General features: G+C 50.4%; 1 protein-coding gene and 1 long non-coding RNA gene across 4 annotated transcripts in view; one reads left to right on the top strand and one right to left on the bottom strand.

The window, feature by feature from the left end:
- The window catches only part of LOC148506531 (uncharacterized), a 555,606-nt gene that overhangs the window by 85,589 nt on the left and 451,954 nt on the right, over positions 1-18,063 (top strand). The gene's annotated exons all lie outside the window — the stretch shown is intronic.
- Positions 1-18,063, bottom strand: part of LOC148506551 (major histocompatibility complex class I-related protein 1-like) — a 91,224-nt gene that overhangs the window by 5,759 nt on the left and 67,402 nt on the right. Inside the window, exon 3 of the mRNA XM_088446500.1 lies at positions 15,749-16,036. Coding sequence (XP_088302626.1) covers positions 15,749-16,036 — 288 coding nt within the window. The remainder of the gene's footprint in view (positions 1-15,748; positions 16,037-18,063) is intronic.

The following is an 18,063-nucleotide window of genomic DNA, read 5'->3' as shown; positions in this document are numbered from 1 at the left end:
GTAATTGTGTGGTGCTTAGCGTTAGGTCCAGGGTGAGTGTGTGGTGCGTTGCATGAGTGATAGTGTGCCTGGCAGGAATACAGTAAAGGATCAGTGAGAGTTATATAAAGGGTGAATGTGACTAAGTGACAGGGCAATGAGATTCAGGGTAACTGACAGGAATATTGAGTGTGTGTTACAAGGGAGCTGAGGGAGGGACACTAAAGGGGAGCTATAGGGAGGGTGAGGGCAGGTACACTGGGGGGGAGTTACAGGGACGCTGAGGGTGAGTTACAGGGAGGGTGAGGGCGGGGATGCTGAGGGGGAGTTACAGTGAGGGTGATGGCAGGTATTCTGAGGGGGAGTTACAGGGAGGGTGATGGCAGGTATTCTGAGGGGGAGTTACAGGGAGGGTGAGTGCAGGTATACTGAGGGGGAGTTACAGGGAGTGTGAGTGCAGGTATACTGAGGGGGAGTTACAGGGAGGGTGAGGGCAGGTATACTGAGGGGGAGGTACAGGGAGGGTGAGGGCAGGAATACTGAGGGGGAGTTACAGGGAGGGTGAGGGCAGGTATACTGAGGGGGAGTTACAGGGAGGGTGAGGGCAGGTATACTGAGGGGGAGTTACAGGGAGGGTGAGTGCAGGTATACTGAGGGGGAGTTACAGGGAGGGTGAGTGCAGGTATACTGAGGGGGAGTTACAGGGAGGGTGAGTGCAGGGACACTGAGGGGGAGTTACAGGGAGGGTGAGTGCAGGTATACTGAGGGGGAGTTACAGGGAGGGTGAGTGCAGGGACACTGAGGGGGAGTTACAGGGAGTGTGAGTGCAGGTATACTGAGGGGGAGTTACAGGGAGGGTGAGTGCAGGTATACTGAGGGAGAGTTACAGGGAGGGTGAGTGCAGGTATACTGAGGGAGAGTTACAGGGAGGGTGAGTGCAGGTATACTGAGGGAGAGTTACAGGGAGGGTGAGTGCAGGTATACTGAGGGAGAGTTACAGGGAGGGTGAGGGCAGGTATACTGAGGGGGAGTTACAGGGAGGGTGAGGTCAGGTATACTGAGGGGGAGTTACAGGGAGGGTGAGTGCAGGTATACTGAGGGGGAGTTACAGGGAGGGTGAGTGCAGGTATACTGAGGGGGAGTTACAGGGAGGGTGAGTGCAGGTATACTGAGGGGGAGTTACAGGGAGGGTGAGTGCAGGGACACTGAGGGGGAGTTACAGGGAGTGTGAGTGCAGGTATACTGAGGGGGAGTTACAGGGAGGGTGAGTGCAGGTATACTGAGGGGGAGTTACAGGGAGGGTGAGTGCAGGTATACTGAGGGAGAGTTACAGGGAGGGTGAGTGCAGGTATACTGAGGGAGAGTTACAGGGAGGGTGAGTGCAGGTATACTGAGGGAGAGTTACAGGGAGGGTGAGTGCAGGTATACTGAGGGAGAGTTACAGGGAGGGTGAGGGCAGGTATACTGAGGGGGAGTTACAGGGAGGGTGAGGGCAGGTATACTGAAGGGGAGTTACAGGGAGGGTGAGGGCAGGTATACTGAGGGGGAGTTACAGGGAGGGTGAGGGCAGGTATACTGAGGGGGAGTTACAGGGAGGGTGTGGGCAGGAATACTGAGGGGGAGTTACAGGGAGTGTGAGGGCAGGGACACTGAGGGGGAGTTACAGGGAGGGTGAGGGCAGGAATACTGAGGGGGAGTTACAGGGAGGGTGAGGGCAGGTATACTGAGGGTGAGTTACAGGGAGGGGAGTTACAGGGATGCTGAGGGGAAGTTACAGGTAGGGTGAGGGCAGGAACACTGAGGGGGAGTTACAGGGACGCTGAGGGGGAGTTACAGGGAGGGGAGTTACAGGGACGCTGAGGGGAAGTTACAGGGAGGGGAGTTACTTGTGTAACACTTAACACTTAATCTTGTGTCAGAAATTTTTTTTCCTTCAAAAATCCACCTCGTTTCGATATTTCCTAAAAACAAAGGGAAAGAATATATGGTTGGAAGGATGATAGTATTTAAATATTTCAAATTCCTGTCTCCTACTTACATGTAGGATTGGGGACATTTTCTCTTTACATGAAAAACATTTAAAGAGGAGGATAAACCTCATCACTGAGAAGGAGAAGATTTTCCCCAATCCTACATGTAAGTAGGAGACAGGAATTTGAAATATTTAAATACTATCATCCTTCCAACCATATATTCTTTCCCTTTGTTTTTAGGAAATATCGAAACGAGGTGGATTTTTGAAGAAAGAAAATTTCTGACACAAGATTACCTTTGGACATTTTTTTAGAATACTGGGCCTGATTCAGAGCCGGATGCTATTTGCGCTTGCTCGTTCAGAAAAAGGGGCTGGCTATTTAAATTGACCGTTCGCTCTTTGCGGTCTGTTGACACCTCTATGTCTGAACGAGCGAACAAAACATGCGGTCGTTATTTTGAAAAAACGCCCCCTGGCCGCTCGCATCATACGTCATCTCCGCTATTTATTAGATTAATCGAGTACATCGAACGGCGTATGAACTGCTCGCTATTCTTGTGGTTGCATTTTCCTACCGCAATCATGCGAGCAGTTCTGGCTTAAAGACACCCCACTGACGTGGTCGATGACGCTGCTTTGTTAATTATGCACACCTTTAAAACGCCCGTTTTGACCTTTTGGCACGCCTGCGTTCTGATCTCCACTCCCCGTTTTCAAGCTCCTTCCCCTGTTACCACCCACAAACGCCTCATCCTGTCACTCAAATTAGCAGGCATTCGCTATTTTGCGAGCACATGAAATTCGACCGCACTGACTGGTTCGCGCATGCGTACTAAAACCCATATGCATGCGCAGATGTGCGAACATCGCTCGGAACGAATGAGCGGCCGCTTACGAGCGGCTCTGAATGAGGTCCACTGTTTGAAGTTGTGGGTGTGTGTATATATATATATATATATATATATATATATTCCAGACAAAGGAGTGCTTGATTGATTTTGTTGTTTACACACACACACACACACACACACACACACACACACACACACACACACACACACACACATAACAAGAGATATGGTAAGAACTTACCTTTGTTATCTCTGTTTCTACGAAGTCCATAGGGTCCACAGGGTTGACCTTGGGGTATAGGTTGGGAACCAAATCCGGGCACCACGCAGTTAAAGCTTTTAGCTCCCAGGATGCACTTGGGTCCACTCTCCCTATAACCCCGCCCCCCAGCCAGAGGCACCTCAGTTTGTAAGTAGCCAAAGGCCGGAGGAGGAGAGAAAAAGAGAGAGAAAACTGGAACACTCTAGAACCATACTCACAGAAAAGGAGACGGGAAACCGGTTACCAGTAACACAGCCCATATGAAGCCAGGTGCGTCAGGGCGGGCGCCCTGTGGACCCTATGGACTTCATAGAAACAGAGATAACAAAGGTAAGTTCTTACCATATCTCTTGTTTTCTACTTCAGGGTCCATAGAGGGTCCACAGGGTTGACCTTGGGGATGTCCCAAAGCAGTTCAACCAAGGGTGGGGATGCTCCTGTGCTGAGAGGAGAATCCGTCGCCAAAAAGGAAGCATCCTGAGAGGCAAAGGAAACCAATGCCTAGAACCTTAAAAAGGTATGGACAGAAGACCACGTGGACACCTAGTAAGGCAAAACAGCCAAGGCGCCACAACTAGCCACCCACGAGGGTTACATGGCCCGAGAAAAAATAAGCCTCAACGACAGAAATGCCCACCCATGGGTAAGCCCCTGAGGAAGACATACGAGGCCATCCAGCCAACATTTCATTATAGGCCGGCCATCGTTTCCTGTGAAAACCAGAAACCGCAGACCACCAATAAGGAGTACGATTACCATAAGGAACTTGAACGGATCACATAAAGCCAAAGAGGCCGGACCACAGTCAATGAGGCCACACCAGCTGAGAGGACTGGGGACTGAATGGCCGTACCATAAGTTCCAGAATAATATGGAACCTAAAAACCACTCTAAGAAGAAACACAGGGCGAGAGCAACTCACACCCTGACATGATGCCCTCCAGAAGAGGGAGCCACATGAGAACGCTCCCAATTCAGACACTCTCCTGGTTGATTTAAACACCCTGAGAGAGAGAGAGAGAGAGAGAGAGAGAGAGAGAGAGAGAGAGAGAGAGAGAGAGAGAGCGAGCTTAAACAATAGACCATGTAATGGCTATCACAACCAGCGGTTCCATTGACTGTCCCCGGAGGGAACAAAGAACCACTACTAACTCCCCAGGAGTCCCTAGGGAGGACAAGTGGAGGCATAATCCAGAAAACACTCCAAAGGATGAACTGGATACCAGAGCGGAGCAATTCCATATCTTAACCATACCGACAGTGTAGAGATCCGCACTGTCAGGAAGGCCAGGCCAAGGGTATCTGGAAATCCTGGACACCGGAGGATCGTATCGACAGGTACGATACCATAAGAATTATGTATGCCACAGTCCGTGGCAGATCCCAGCAAAGTCTGGCCTATCTGCTCTAAACATCTCAATGAGGACAGAGCCAGGGAAGCCCTAGGACCACAGTAGGGGCGCAGTCAAAGACAAACGATCCAGGTCCAGGGAAAAACAAGGACCCTAAGACAACAGGTCCAGATAGTGAAGCAGTAGGAACGGAGCATCGATGAGGAGACTCCGAAAATCTTAGTACCAGTGATGTCTGGGATGAACTGGAGCCCCCAGAAGGAAAGCCCCTCCATCTCGAATTAAACTTCCGAAGACCTCGAGGAAGAAGGGAGACCGGAGGACACAGGTACACAAAGTGGAAGGACCACATCACTGACAAAGAGTCACTGAAGGTAGCTTCAGTACTCCTAGAGCTGGACTGTAACACTGGTAATGTGTGATCGAGTCAGAAGGCCATGAGGATCAATCCCCTCAGGGAGGCCCCCTCTGCTCACCAGGAGTTGAAACCTCTCTTGGAGAAGAGACTAGTCCCCGGGATGCACGTCGTGACGGCTGAGGAAGCCCGCTTCCCAATGGAGAGCTCCGGGAATAAACACTGCAGAGTTGGCCAGGAGAAGACCCTTGGACTATGTCAGAATGGATGACATTCCTGACATTGCCACCCAACTACCAGTGTTTCCTAGATGGAAGCCACTGTTGTGACACTGTCGGACTGAACCTACTCAGGTTTACCGTGACATATGGGTTAGGCCAGAGTGAAGGTCCAAGACAGCCTAAAGTATCAACAAGTTAAGTGGCAGGGCAGAAGCGACAGACGTCCAACTGCCCCGAAACGAATGCGGACCAGACACTGTCTGTAGAAAAGAACACCCTGGACGAGATGGACATAGCCACCCGGACAGAGACCAACTCGCCTCCGGAGAAAGTATCATCATTCGGACAGCGATCCGATGGAAAAAACTCGATCCATCTGGAGGGGAGTCAATTATGGCAAGGCCTGGAATGGAACTGAGCACATTCCACCCTACCCAAAGGTAGACATTCTGGTAGACCGCGCATCACAAAGAGTAATGACATATGTCGACTGCGTAGATATCCGCACACTCCAAGTTGAAGAGTGGAGATCTTGTCTTACGCCAGAAAAATTCTCAGATTCTGAGAATCCAGCAGTGCTCCCAGATGAAGAACACCCTGTGAGGGATGCAGGGAGGACTTTTTCTCCGTTGACTAATTATCTATGCCGAGAAGAAGCCACGGTTATCCTGACCTGGCGGTAAAGTACCTTGGTGATCCTGCTAAAAGCAGGAGACCGTCCAGAGAAAGGAGCATTCGGATACACTGAACAGGTGAACTGTCAGAAAATCCATAAAGCTGGTAAACCCTGGTGGAGTTGAGGACAGTCCCAAAAGGCAGAGCCCGAAACTTACAAGTGTTGCTGTGGCACAGCAAACCTGAACCCATGCTGATGAGAGGGCTCTGTATGTACCCGTAGGTATGTATCCAGAATACTCAGATATACCATAAAATCCCCAGGTTCCAAACATCGGATGATGGAGCATGGACGATTCCACCTGAGTCCAGGCACCGTTGGAATCTGATTCAGGGATTTGAGACAGAGTATAGGCAAATGAGGACCAGTCGGTCACTGCCCCAGAAAGAAAGTAGAACAACCAGTCCCTCACTGAGATAGTGAGGTTGGCCGAAATAGCTCTGCTTACCACAAAGACTGTATAGCTTTCTGGGATTGTAAGGCCCTGATCGGGTCTGAAGAAGGGCCCATGTAACAATGCCTGTGAGGAGGCCGCCTGAGCAATGAGAGGCCGTTGAGAATCAGTACCTCACTCTGGAATTCCCCAGATGTAGACCTGTCCCGTCAGGCTGAAGGTATATCCTCAGGTGTAGAAACAGGGTCGTCCGGAAGTCCAGGACTGCTCGGTACTGGATATGGTGGCCCCGATGGAGGCCGACAGCCTAGGAAAAAACAGGCCTTTAGGCTGACCCTGAGGACAAAAAGACTTAACAGAGTTAGTCCGAATGTAGTGGGAGTAGCTAAAGACGGTATCTCCCCATTAGTGATACTGCCAATGATGCAACGATCTTGTCAAGGTCAGGACCAAACAAGATCTTCCCCATGGAAAGAGTCTGCACCTCTGCTTCCCCATAACGCAGCCATAGGGTATTGCGGTGGATACAGTCGCCGCCGAAACCCTGAAAGTTAGAAGACCGGCATCCAATGTAGGTAATCCCACATATGACCACTGCATATTTTATGTGAACGGCAAAAGATATTTGAACCCCAGACGTGTTGGAGGGGAAAAATGTCACAAAAGCATCACAATGCGATGGCCATGGTAGGACGGGCAACAGGCCCTGAAAACTAGTACATTGATTTCAGCCAAAGTTACCACCTACGGATCCGTAAAATCCGTCCAGGCCGGGATGGGAGGCGTATTAATGCCTGTAACCCGACGATTAACATACAAATCCATCCCAGAAGGGGATTTCCATTACTTGTGAGGACCCTCAGGGAATGGGAAACAGGAGGCCTTTGTGACTCCTCGTATCTGGCGACAGCCAGCCTCCCGCTATGAGATCCACCCGCTGGGCAGAAAACGGGAGATGTATGATACAGGTGCAGGATCGACATTCTCTATATCCAGAATGAACCTGGCTACCAGCCCCAAAGCAGGGATAATAATACTTGAAATCGGCTCCCCCCATGTGAGAGGGAAAGAGCCGAATACACCATCCAGTTCACGACAGAGCCACTGGGAAGTAACCACAGGGCGTATATCACGCCAATTAGTATTTCATATAAAACGACATCCACCAGGGTGGCCGTTGTGGTAATCCCTGCAAGGGGAATGACAGACCGATGTGGTATCGGAGGTAATTCATGTACTGTGAAAAACCCTGGCGGGGAGCGATAGTCTGTTGCACAGGGGTAAATTGCAAGAAATTGCGAGATACCCCGAGTTCAAAAGGGCAGTATGGTGAAGTAACTCCAAGCGAGTGACGACAATGGGGCCCGCCCGGCGATCCTCAAAGGAGAGGATCCTGAGAAAAAAAACGCCCTTTAAGGGGGTCGTGCAAGGGGCCCGGCACCAGATGGTGCCGCATACATAAACCTTTCTGAGTTAAAATCCTCCGCACTACTACCTGCAGGCTATGACTTGCAGGATAGCAATAATGGGTGCAGTATCGTGTGCAATCTCCTGGTCAGATATATCTGACTATCTTGACGGAAATATTAAGCAGCGCCATACCGGTCCTGACTGACGCTAAGATTAGCTGCAGGGACCCATTATCAGCGTATGCAACTCACAGTTCCATCTAAAATATGGCAACGTGCAGCACGCAACAGTATGTGACAAACCTCACAGATATTAACAAGTATATATATGTGAGGTCTCAGAACCACCCCAGGTACACCTGTATTAGGGCAGATAAAGAAAAGGGATAGATATACACTGACAGGTGAGAGAAAAAGCAGACAGTCAGCACTAGCATAAGTCACATACAATGCAGAAAAATATATATACATACATTTGCATGACATATAATATACTGCACAATGTCGCTACATTCAACTGCCCAGATTCAGTGTCTGGGAAGGCTATAGCGCTGTGTACACTCACCCAAAATGGCCAGGTACGCAGGGGGACTGGGCTCACTGACATCCTAGGAGTTCTGCAGCACCACAGAGAGAAAATGGCCACTGGAGACCTCAGAAGAAGCGTGGCCCGCGGAGGAAGCAGCTCAGCGATGCCAGACTGTAGTATTGAAAGGCGCGCTGAGCTGAGGGGAGGAGCCGCTAGACAGGGAAGGCTTCCTCCCCTGGCTAGCAATTAACCCCCCGGGATGCCGGCTCCCGCTGCCGCTATAATCCCTGGTGGGCTGTGGACACGCGGGGTATGTCTCCATGGAGGGGTGCCCGCCGCCACCGCTAGTGCCTCCGGTCTGTCCCCAGAGACCGGAGGCATAAGGCTGCATGTACACGCGGGTCACCGCAAGCGGTGACCACGCGACTTACCTGTCCCCGTCGATCCGGCAGCAGCCCAGGGATTCCTCCAGACCCCGGCTAGTACAGACTCTGGGGTCCTGCTGCAATCCCCAGATCTGTACTGGCGTCGCAGCGCCGGCGGGGTGTAGGAGCGGCAGCTTAGACGTCCATTGGACAGTCTGATGCTGCCGCTCTGAAGAGTAGTAAAAAAAAAAATAATAATAATAAACTAAAACTCTTGTAAAATAAATTTTAAGCGTAGGGGCTGCTAAGCAGCCCCCCTGCAGTAACGGTGACCCGACTCCGGCCGGGCACCAACTTAAACTGAGGTGCCTCTGGCTGGGGGGCAGGGTTATAGGGAGAGTGGACCCAAGTGCATACTGGGAGCTAAAAGCTTTAACTGCGTGGTGCCCGGATTTGGTTCCCAACCTATACCCCAAGGTCAACCCTGTGGACCCCCTATGGACCCTGAAGTAGAAATTGACAATATATATATATATATATATATATATATATATATATATATACATATACATACACACACTGCATATATACTCATATATATATATATATATACACACATTCATACATACAGTATATGTGTGCACTTTGTTTTTCAGGGGCTCTCTAGTTTTGATGGCACTACAAGTCCCAGCACATCCAGTTGACAAGGTGTGCTGGGACTTGTAGTCTCATCTCACTTGGACATGCAGTCAGTGGCCTTGTAGTAGGACCCCCCGGACTTCTTACGTCCATGTAATGTCCAGGTAATTCTGGCTACCAGGAGAAGGCATGAAGGGCATCTAGACACTACCCAAGGGGGAGGCCTCCGGCTCCGGGCATCTGTGTCATCGCCACCGCAGGGATCACCTTATGCTGCTGATTGCTGCCAGTGTAGAGAGAGACCGCGCGGGACAGCTGGGAAGTGGAACGGAACGGAAGAGGAGGTACCTTACTCCCTCCCCTCACCCAGTGGCGCCCCGCCCCCCACCTCTGGCTGCCGGGAAACATGCACAGGACGCTCCCCGGCTGCTTTATCAGGGGCTTCAAGGAAAATCAGTGCGACAGACGGCCGCGCTGATTATCTTTGCTACACAAACTAAGTGGCTGGGGAGCATCCTCTGCATGTCTCCCGGCCACCAGAAGTGCATATGAATAAGAGAGCATAAGGCAACTGACGGCCGCTGCCTCATAACACTATAATTATACCGGCTCGGGGGGCAGATGGCACCCTGCCCCCCGGCCCAGCCCGCAACTGAGCGTTTGTGTATCTGTGTCAGCGTGTGTGCATCTGTGTCAGCGTGTGTGCATCTGTGTCAGCGTGTGTGCATCGGTGTCAGCGTGTGTGCATCGGTGTCAGCGTGTGTATATGTATCGGTGTCAGCGTGTGTATATGTATCGGTGTCAGCGTGTGTATATGTATCGGTGTCAGCGTGTGTATATGTATCGGTGTCAGCGTGTGTATATGTATCGGTGTCAGCGTGTGTATATGTATCGGTGTCAGCGTGTCTGTATCGGTGTCAGCGTGTCTGTATCGGTGTCAGCGTGTCTGTATCGGTGTCAGCGTGTCTGTATCGGTGTCAGCGTGTCTGTATCGGTGTCAGCGTGTCTGTATCGGTGTCAGCGTGTCTGTATCGGTGTCAGCGTGTCTGTATCGGTGTCAGCGTGTCTGTATCGGTGTCAGCGTGTCTGTATCGGTGTCAGCATGTGATTGTGTGTATCTGTGTCAGCGTGTGCAGGGGCTGGCTGGCAACTTTCAGCCTGGGGGACAAAACAAGCAAGTGGCCCTGGTGTTGTTAACCGGGAGTAGAGGTTGCACGTAAAACACAATAGCCCTCACAGGAGAAAAAATAAAACACAATTGTCCCTACAGGAAAAAAGCCTCAAACTCAATGGCCCTCACAGGACGTGGGGGGGGCGACGCATGAGGGGGAAATGATAAATGATTGTGTGCTGAGAGGCGACGCAGGGGGAGATGGTGTGGCTGAGAGAAACAGGGGGTTAGGAAGTTACACAAGGGGCACACGTCTGGATGAACCGCTGTTGTATGATGATGACCTTGTTAATATTCCTATACAAACAGGCATCTTCCGGACGATGTGACCTACAGGAATAGTGAATACCGACTGAAGACGCCGTCTTCCCAGGGACGATACATTTCTTCAGAGGCTCCACATTGTGAGAAACCACCATATAGGTAAGGTGCATATGAAAAGGATTATTCCAAAAGTGACGAGAAATGAGTAGCATGTCATGTTTGCACGCCCCATTTTAAGTGACCACGCCCCTTTTGTTACTTGACCACGCCCATTTTATGATGAGCGTATTCTTAGTTTATGTGTGGGAGGGGGGGGGGGAGGGGGCACCGTTCTTCTTTCTGCCCTGGGCTCCAAAGACCCTAGTTACGCCACTGCCTGGTCCTCCCACCTTTCCACCTCCCCCCATGACCCTATCCCTTCCCGTCTCCTCTGCTACCTCTCTCTTACAGCCTATTCACATCTGGCCCACCTCCTCAATCTCTCCCTCTTATCTGGCACTGTCCCTTCTGCATCCAAGCATACCCTTGTCTCGCCCATCCTTAACAAACCTACCCTTGGATCCTAACACTCTCGCCAATTACCGACCCATCTCTCTCCTCCCTTTTCTCTCCAAACTCCTTGAGCGTATTGTTTACAACCACCTTACCGCCATTCTTTGCTCCCACTCGCTGCTTGACACTTTTCAGTCTGGCTTCTGTTCGCTCCACTTCACTAAAACGGGATGTAGTCTGGAAGCCGACAGTCTAAATGCCGACCGCCGGCTTCCAGACTCTCTAATCCCGGTGTGGTACTAATGACAGGCGTCGAAAACTCGACACCTGTCATTAACCATACGCCGGAAGACCAACGCACAGCATACCGAACAAAGGTAATCCGGGTGCCGGGCGCGGACAGCCGTGGGGGGGGAGGGTTAGGTTTAGGGCTCCAGGGGGGACTTAGGGTTAGGCACCCCCACCGTGAAGGTTAGGTTTAGGCTAGGGGAAGGGGGGTTAGGGTTAGGCACCCCCCAGGGGACTTCGGTTTAGGCAGCGGGGAAGGGAGGGTTAGGTTTAGGCACTTAGAGGGGGATTAGGGTTAACTTGGGGGAAGGTTAGGGGGAGGTTAGGGTTAGGCACCCCTAAGGGAGGGAAAGGGTTAGGGGGTAGAATTAGGTTAGCGATACTTACCTTAGGGACGATCGGGATCTTCACCCTTGCCGGGCTGCCGCTGTCAGCAGTAATACCTACTACACCCACTAAAACTGCCCTAAAAAAAAAAAAACAGTAATGACCTCCTTGCTGCCAAATCCAAGCACCACTACACTCTGCTCATTCTCCTCGACCTCTCTGCTGCTTTTGACACTTTGACCCACCCTCTACTGCTGCAACTTCTTCACTCCCTTGGTTCTACCCTCTCCTAGTTGTCCTCCTACCTCTATATGGGAAGCAGTTGGGAAGCCGAAGGACGGAATCCAGTCTGCTGGCTTCCCGACTGTCCAAGTGTCTGGCAAGTGTCTAATGACAGGCGTCGAAATCCCGACGCCTGTCATTAGACCTACGCCGGAAGCCTGACACCCGGCTTACCGATCAAAGATAAGCCGGGCATGGACAGTCATGGGGGGGAGGGTTAGGTTTAGGGCTCCCGGGGGGGACTTAGGGTTAGGCACCCCCCAGGAGGTTAGAGTTAGGCTAGGGGAAGGGGGGGGTTAGGCACCCCTGGGGGGAGGTTAGGGTTAGGCACCGCCCCGTGGGACTTCGGTTTAGGCGGCGGGGAAGGGGGGTAAGGTTTAGGCACTTAGATTGGGGATTAGGGTTAGGCACTTGGAGGGAGGTTAGGGTTAGGCACCCATAAGGGAGGGTTAGGGGGGAGAAGTAGGTTAGCATACTTACCTTAATGGACGATCTGGATTTCCACCTCTGTCGGGCTGTCGCTGTCGGGATGCGGCCGGTGGTAAATCATACCGATCTCCTCTATGACCCTTTCCTCTTTGTCTCCTCTCATGACTCCTCTTCCCCCCCCCCATTTACACTTATGGTAGGTGTTCTCCAAGGTTCTGTTCTACCATCTCTAAAGAAGGTGCAGGTGCCAATATCCCACCAGAGAAGGTGCAGACAGCAGTCAGAAATCCGGTGCCAGATTCTCGACCGACGGCATCCCAACAGTGAGTATTAGGGTTAGGGGTAGGGTTAGTCACTAGGGGGAGGGTTAAAGTTATGCTGCGGGGAGTGGAGGCTTAGGGTTAGGCTGTGGGAAGAGAAGATTAGGGTTATGCTGTGGGAGGGAAGGGTTAGGGGTTACCTTTGGGCATCTGGATTCTGACTGTCCGGTGCCACTGTCGGTTTTCTGACTGCCAGCAGCCAGTGTTGCACCTATACTATACCAGTTTTTCAGTACATTACACTACAGATATATGGGGCTTACCCAGGCAAGCCATAGCCAATATATCCATTACCGTAGTTAAGCTTGGGTGGAGGGACTTATTAGTAACCAGTAAAGGAGGGTTACAATCACTGACGGCTCCTTACCAGTCTGGCCGGGGGGTCTACAGTGCACATTATCCCTCTTGTTAAAGTTAGATATCTTGGATGAAGGCGTGTACTTATATAGGTTACAAATTAATGATTAGTCAATCTGATTGTATGAGATCTGGTTCATAATATTGCACCATTCCTTGGGCTTGTTCTGTTCTGTATTCCAATAGGATAACTTTGGTGACCCTGCAGAAACCATCTCACCGTGCGGTTATGGAATATCATTAAAATAAAGTATATTGAAAATAAGAACTTTAAGTATAAAATGATAAGAGCGCTACTAATTGTTAAAATTAAATGGTGAAAGATATAAAATAAACATATGTGAAAATATAAGAGTGTTGTGGTAAACACCAAGGTAATATGAGAAAGAAGAAAAGAAAAGTGAAGTGACATACAAAAATGTTTGTTTATAGCTCTTTTAAGATAAAACAAACATAATTAACAGTTAGTAGCGCTCTTATCATTTTATTAAAATTTTATCTCTCATAGGGCTCTATTTATTAACATTATTTTTACTAAAATAAAGTGAAAAAGGGTGTTTTGTGTTTTCACACCCTTTTCACATTATTTTAGTATCACCTACAGTTACTAAAAGGCAATTGGAGTAGAATTCGTAAAATTCTACTCCAACCCCTAAGTATCACTTATTTTTAGTAAAGCAGATCGCATTTCCCATACTTGTAATGGGAAATGTGATCCGACCATAGTTAATAAAAATAAATGTTAAAAAAATATCGGGGAAAGCCCTGTGATAATAACGCCTGCTCTAACGGGGAGAGCAGAGCTGGGAGTCAATCCCAGTAATCAGCTGTGTGGTCTAAACAGACCGCAAGCTGATTACTGTAAAAAAAAGAAAGAAAAAAAAATGGTAAAAAAAAAAAAAAATTACTTACCTGACTCCAGGGACCGGTGATCGGGGCTCTGGTGATGACTTCCCTCCGGTCAGCTGGTCTCCCACAGTGCACTGCTGCCCGGTCATCAGGTGATCGGGTCCCAGTGCAGTATGGGAGTTCACCTGACCGGAGGAATGGAGAACATCACCGGAGGCATGGAGCATGCAGGTAAGCGTAAGTAAGGGAGAGGGGGGTCGCGGGTTCGCAGGGGGTCCGCGATTGCAGGGGGTGGGGCTTAGCGCCAGGGGGCGGGGCTTAGCACCGGAGGTGGGGTAGCAGCGGCGACCGGTCAGCGCATGCGCAGGCACTTAATCACGGTATTTTTTGCGAAAATACCGTGATAAGGCTCCGAAGGGGATTCGCAGGGACAGAGCTTTATCGCAAGCTCTGTCCCTGTAAGGGATTTGTAGTAAATCCCTGTGATATTGCCTGAATTCGCAATGCGAATTCAGTCGTATATATCACACTACAATCTGCATTACAAATGCGGATTGTAGTAAATAGAGCCCATAGAGCTGCTTTTTTTAGCGCGATTACACTGTAACTTGTTTTCATACTTTAAGTATAGTTATAATGTTACATACCTGTATATTGATATTTAGTCTCATTTTAATCAGCATTTAATTTGTAGTGTATTATAGGTAAATACTGCATCTCTGTTGTAAACATAAATGTAATATTATTGGTATAATGTTTTAGATCCCTTTTAATTGCAGTTAAGCAATGTAATGTGCTTCTCCTGAAACTCAAACATTTCCCCTTCCCCCCTGATACTGTGAGACAAAAGAATTCCAGAATGGGATAGTTTTGGCATGACCTTCTGGCTAATGAAGATCGGCTGCTCACACACAAAGAAGCAAGAACTGACCTATCCGACGTCGAGTATATACAGATCCCTGCCTGTACCCAATGATCTTATTCCCTAAGGACTATTTGAATGTGACCTTATAAATTGTACTGCAGTGACTGTTGGAAGTCAGTGCATTCAGAATTGAAGCCTTGTGCTGTGATAGCCGCGCATGCGTAGTGTAAGGGGTGGTACGCTATTTATTTCTTTGTGCTAATAAATCTTTTGGACTTTGGAACTCCAAGTAAGCTTGAGCGGACTTCGCATTATTTATCATTAACACTCTTCTCCCTTGCCATCCAGGTGATTGACAGGTGATGTCACCGGGAGGTGGGGCTTAAGTCAGCAGCTCTGGAGGTGTGGCTTAATAAGGGGGCGTGACTTAATCTCAGAGCTGCTGCTAGGCTAGCAGACAGACTGGCTTTTAGGGGCTGCATTAGCTGCAGCCCCTATGAGCCAGATAGGGCTGTCGTTATAGCAGGGGAGTGGCTTCCCATGGGAAGCCCTCTCACTGCTATGGCCTACCCTCCAACATGACCCGTTCCATTAGGGACAAAACACTCTGCACCTGGACTTCCCACCTAATGTATGATTGCAGTCACCTGTGTGGAACTAGGTAAGTGATGAGACAGGTTATTCACCACAGGTGGCTGCAATCATAAATTAAGAAGGAAGTCTAGGAGCAGAGTATTTTGTACCTAATGGAATGGGTCATGTTGGAGGGTCTGCTATGGCAGTCCAGACTGGCAGTCCCAGGGGCAGAAAACTCCTCCCCCTGGGACTGCCTGTCTGGCTGTGATCAGCAGGGAGTGCTTCCAATGAGAAGCCACTAGCACTGCTGCCAGCCTAGGCAGTCCCTGTGGGTGGGGGATTTTACTGGTGGTGCTGCAGTCCCACAGGCCCTAAGTAAAATCCGCCACTGGTTATAATAATCTCAAAGTAGCAGCCACCCCACCAGTTGCAGCGGACTACTGCATAGCATACAACTCTGAACCAGGCACAAAGTCACTGGTGTAAACAATACAGGAAGGGATGTCACACGGTGCTCTTACCTGTCTTCAGACGCTGCTTCACGCACTCACACTCCATGTACTGCTTCAGCCACATAATACAGTCTTGGTCCATGTAGGACTTGTGCCTCCTAGCTCGGTGCTTTCTGCTGTTCCAGTCTTCTGTTATGGTCTGTGCTTCAGATGTCAGGGCAACAAATTCAACAAGATATGTGTCAAGTGCGATAAATTCCTCCCCATTCACTGCAAACTCTTCATATCCACTGACGCTGTTATCTCCAGACAGCACGCACCAGAACTTCACCTGGAAAACATAGGTGTCCCTATGACCTGCAATAAACACAATATTATTATTATACTTTGGAAGCAGTATAGAGTCACACAACATGCATACTCCCGGAGGGGATGTGCATGTGGACAGCCCGCTATTTATACAATGGTACAAACATGTTATCTGCATGACGCCAGTGGCAAACCTCCCAACACCTGGGAGTAGGGAAGAGGGGCCTCTGCATGTACCTGAAAAGGGGCGTGTCCTCTCATCAAGGAGGTGTGACCTTGCAACACACCCTGTTTCCATAACTCTTGGGGTGAGTGGTGCCCGAGACTCCTCAAGCTGCAGGGCTGCACCCAGGCTCACCTCGCACTGTTTAGATGCAAACACTACTGTATCACTATTGTGTTCTGTATATCTCCCACTTTCCTCAGTGCCAAGCCTCTTCCCTGTCCCAGCCAGCACACTCCTCCCCTTCCCACATGGATCACATCACAGGAAGCTGCAGGGCGGGATGCACTAAGTATTGCTTCTGCGATGCAGTACATTCTTCCTGACTTCGGGTACATGCCAGGGTTCATTACCGCGGTATGTACCAAGAATTTTGCAAAGGTCAGCTCTCCCGATAAGAGCTGTCCTTTGCGATGCTGCCGGGCAGAAATACTTCCAGGTTTAACACCCGGAAGTCCCTCTGGCATCCTTCTGCGCATTCGTAGAAGGACGGCGGCCACGGGGGCATATGGGAGGGATCCGATCGGCTCCCTCCCAGCCAGGAGCGTCCCGATAAGAAACCCACAGTCTTCTATTAGGTAACACCACCTGAAGGTGGCGTTACCTATCGAGACAAAGCACCGGAATGCCGTGCATTCCAGGTGCTTAGTACATTTGGGGAATGCCAGCCGATGACAGCTACCACCGTTGCCCCATTACCCAAAAAGCCATCACTGATGCCCGCATTGCCGCCGCCAATACCCTGCTACCACGACTTTGCTCAATACCGATGCCGCTGCCAGTGTTGCCAGGCAGCATCGGTATTGCCCACTACTGCCACCCTCGCCGCACCAATGCCCGCTACCATTGTCGCCGCTGCTAGTGCTGGATCTGATGCTGCACAGTGCCCATTCACATCTGCTTTAGTGACAGGGGCGTGTTTTGATGTGGGCTGAAAGCACCTCCCTGTCACTGAGGCACTTCTATAGGTGCCGCATGTCCTGCAATTTTTCAATGAGCTCTTACTGCCCGCAGCTTGGCCCTGCCCCCTGCTTCCTATCCTCACTATAATCAGCAGGGGGCACTGCTCTTGGCGCCTCCTAAACACATTTTACACTGTAAAATGATTAGAATAATATAAAGAAGATACTTTTGACACAGAATATGTGTCATAAATATCTTCTTTCTTTTATTTTAATCATTAATGACTCTGCCTCCCCTGACTGCACGTCCCTGCTTAAAACCTGGATTGTTAGGGCTCCTTGAGGACTGAGGGTCTCATTCAGACCCGGTCGTTAGATGCAAGCTGTCGCTCTGATTGGGGGCGGCCGCTTGCATCTTGAAGTGCGGCCTCCTGGTTGCTAGCTAAGCTGTGGGTTACCACCCACAGCATAGCAACTGACCAGGGTGATGGTCGCGATGGTCAGGACTATCGCGACCATCGGGGCTTGCGACGAGACCCTAAGGTTGGGTCTCGGCACTCGCAAGCCCCAGGGAGCTTCCTGCTCTGATCGAGCAGGAAGCTCCCCACTGACATCATTGCTGATGTCAATGGGGCCGCCCCCAAACGGCAAGCATTCCGTCGGGAACGCCTCCATTTGGCCGGCCACCCCCCTGGCCCGCCTTCCAAATGGGGTGTGCTGTCTATCAACATCGACAGCTCGCCCCCTTTGGTGCGAGACCCGGAGCGACGGAGCGGCCGTCACTAGCCGGGTCTCGCGCATGCGCACGTCGGAGCCGGCTCCGACATGCGCATGCCCAGTGGGCAAACATCGACCCGGTTGCAAGCAGCGCTCAGCGCTTGCGATCGGGTCTGAATGAGGCCCTGAGTTTGAGAACCTCTGGTCTATGCACATTAGAGGATTAAAATGAT

The sequence above is a fragment of the Taudactylus pleione genome, unplaced genomic scaffold (assembly GCF_031769625.1).
Source record: "Taudactylus pleione unplaced genomic scaffold, aTauple2 ptg000400l, whole genome shotgun sequence".
Taxonomy (NCBI): Eukaryota; Metazoa; Chordata; class Amphibia; order Anura; family Myobatrachidae; genus Taudactylus; species Taudactylus pleione.
The sequence above is the reverse complement of the archived record's forward strand: the minus strand, read 5'-3'. Positions and strand labels throughout refer to the sequence as shown.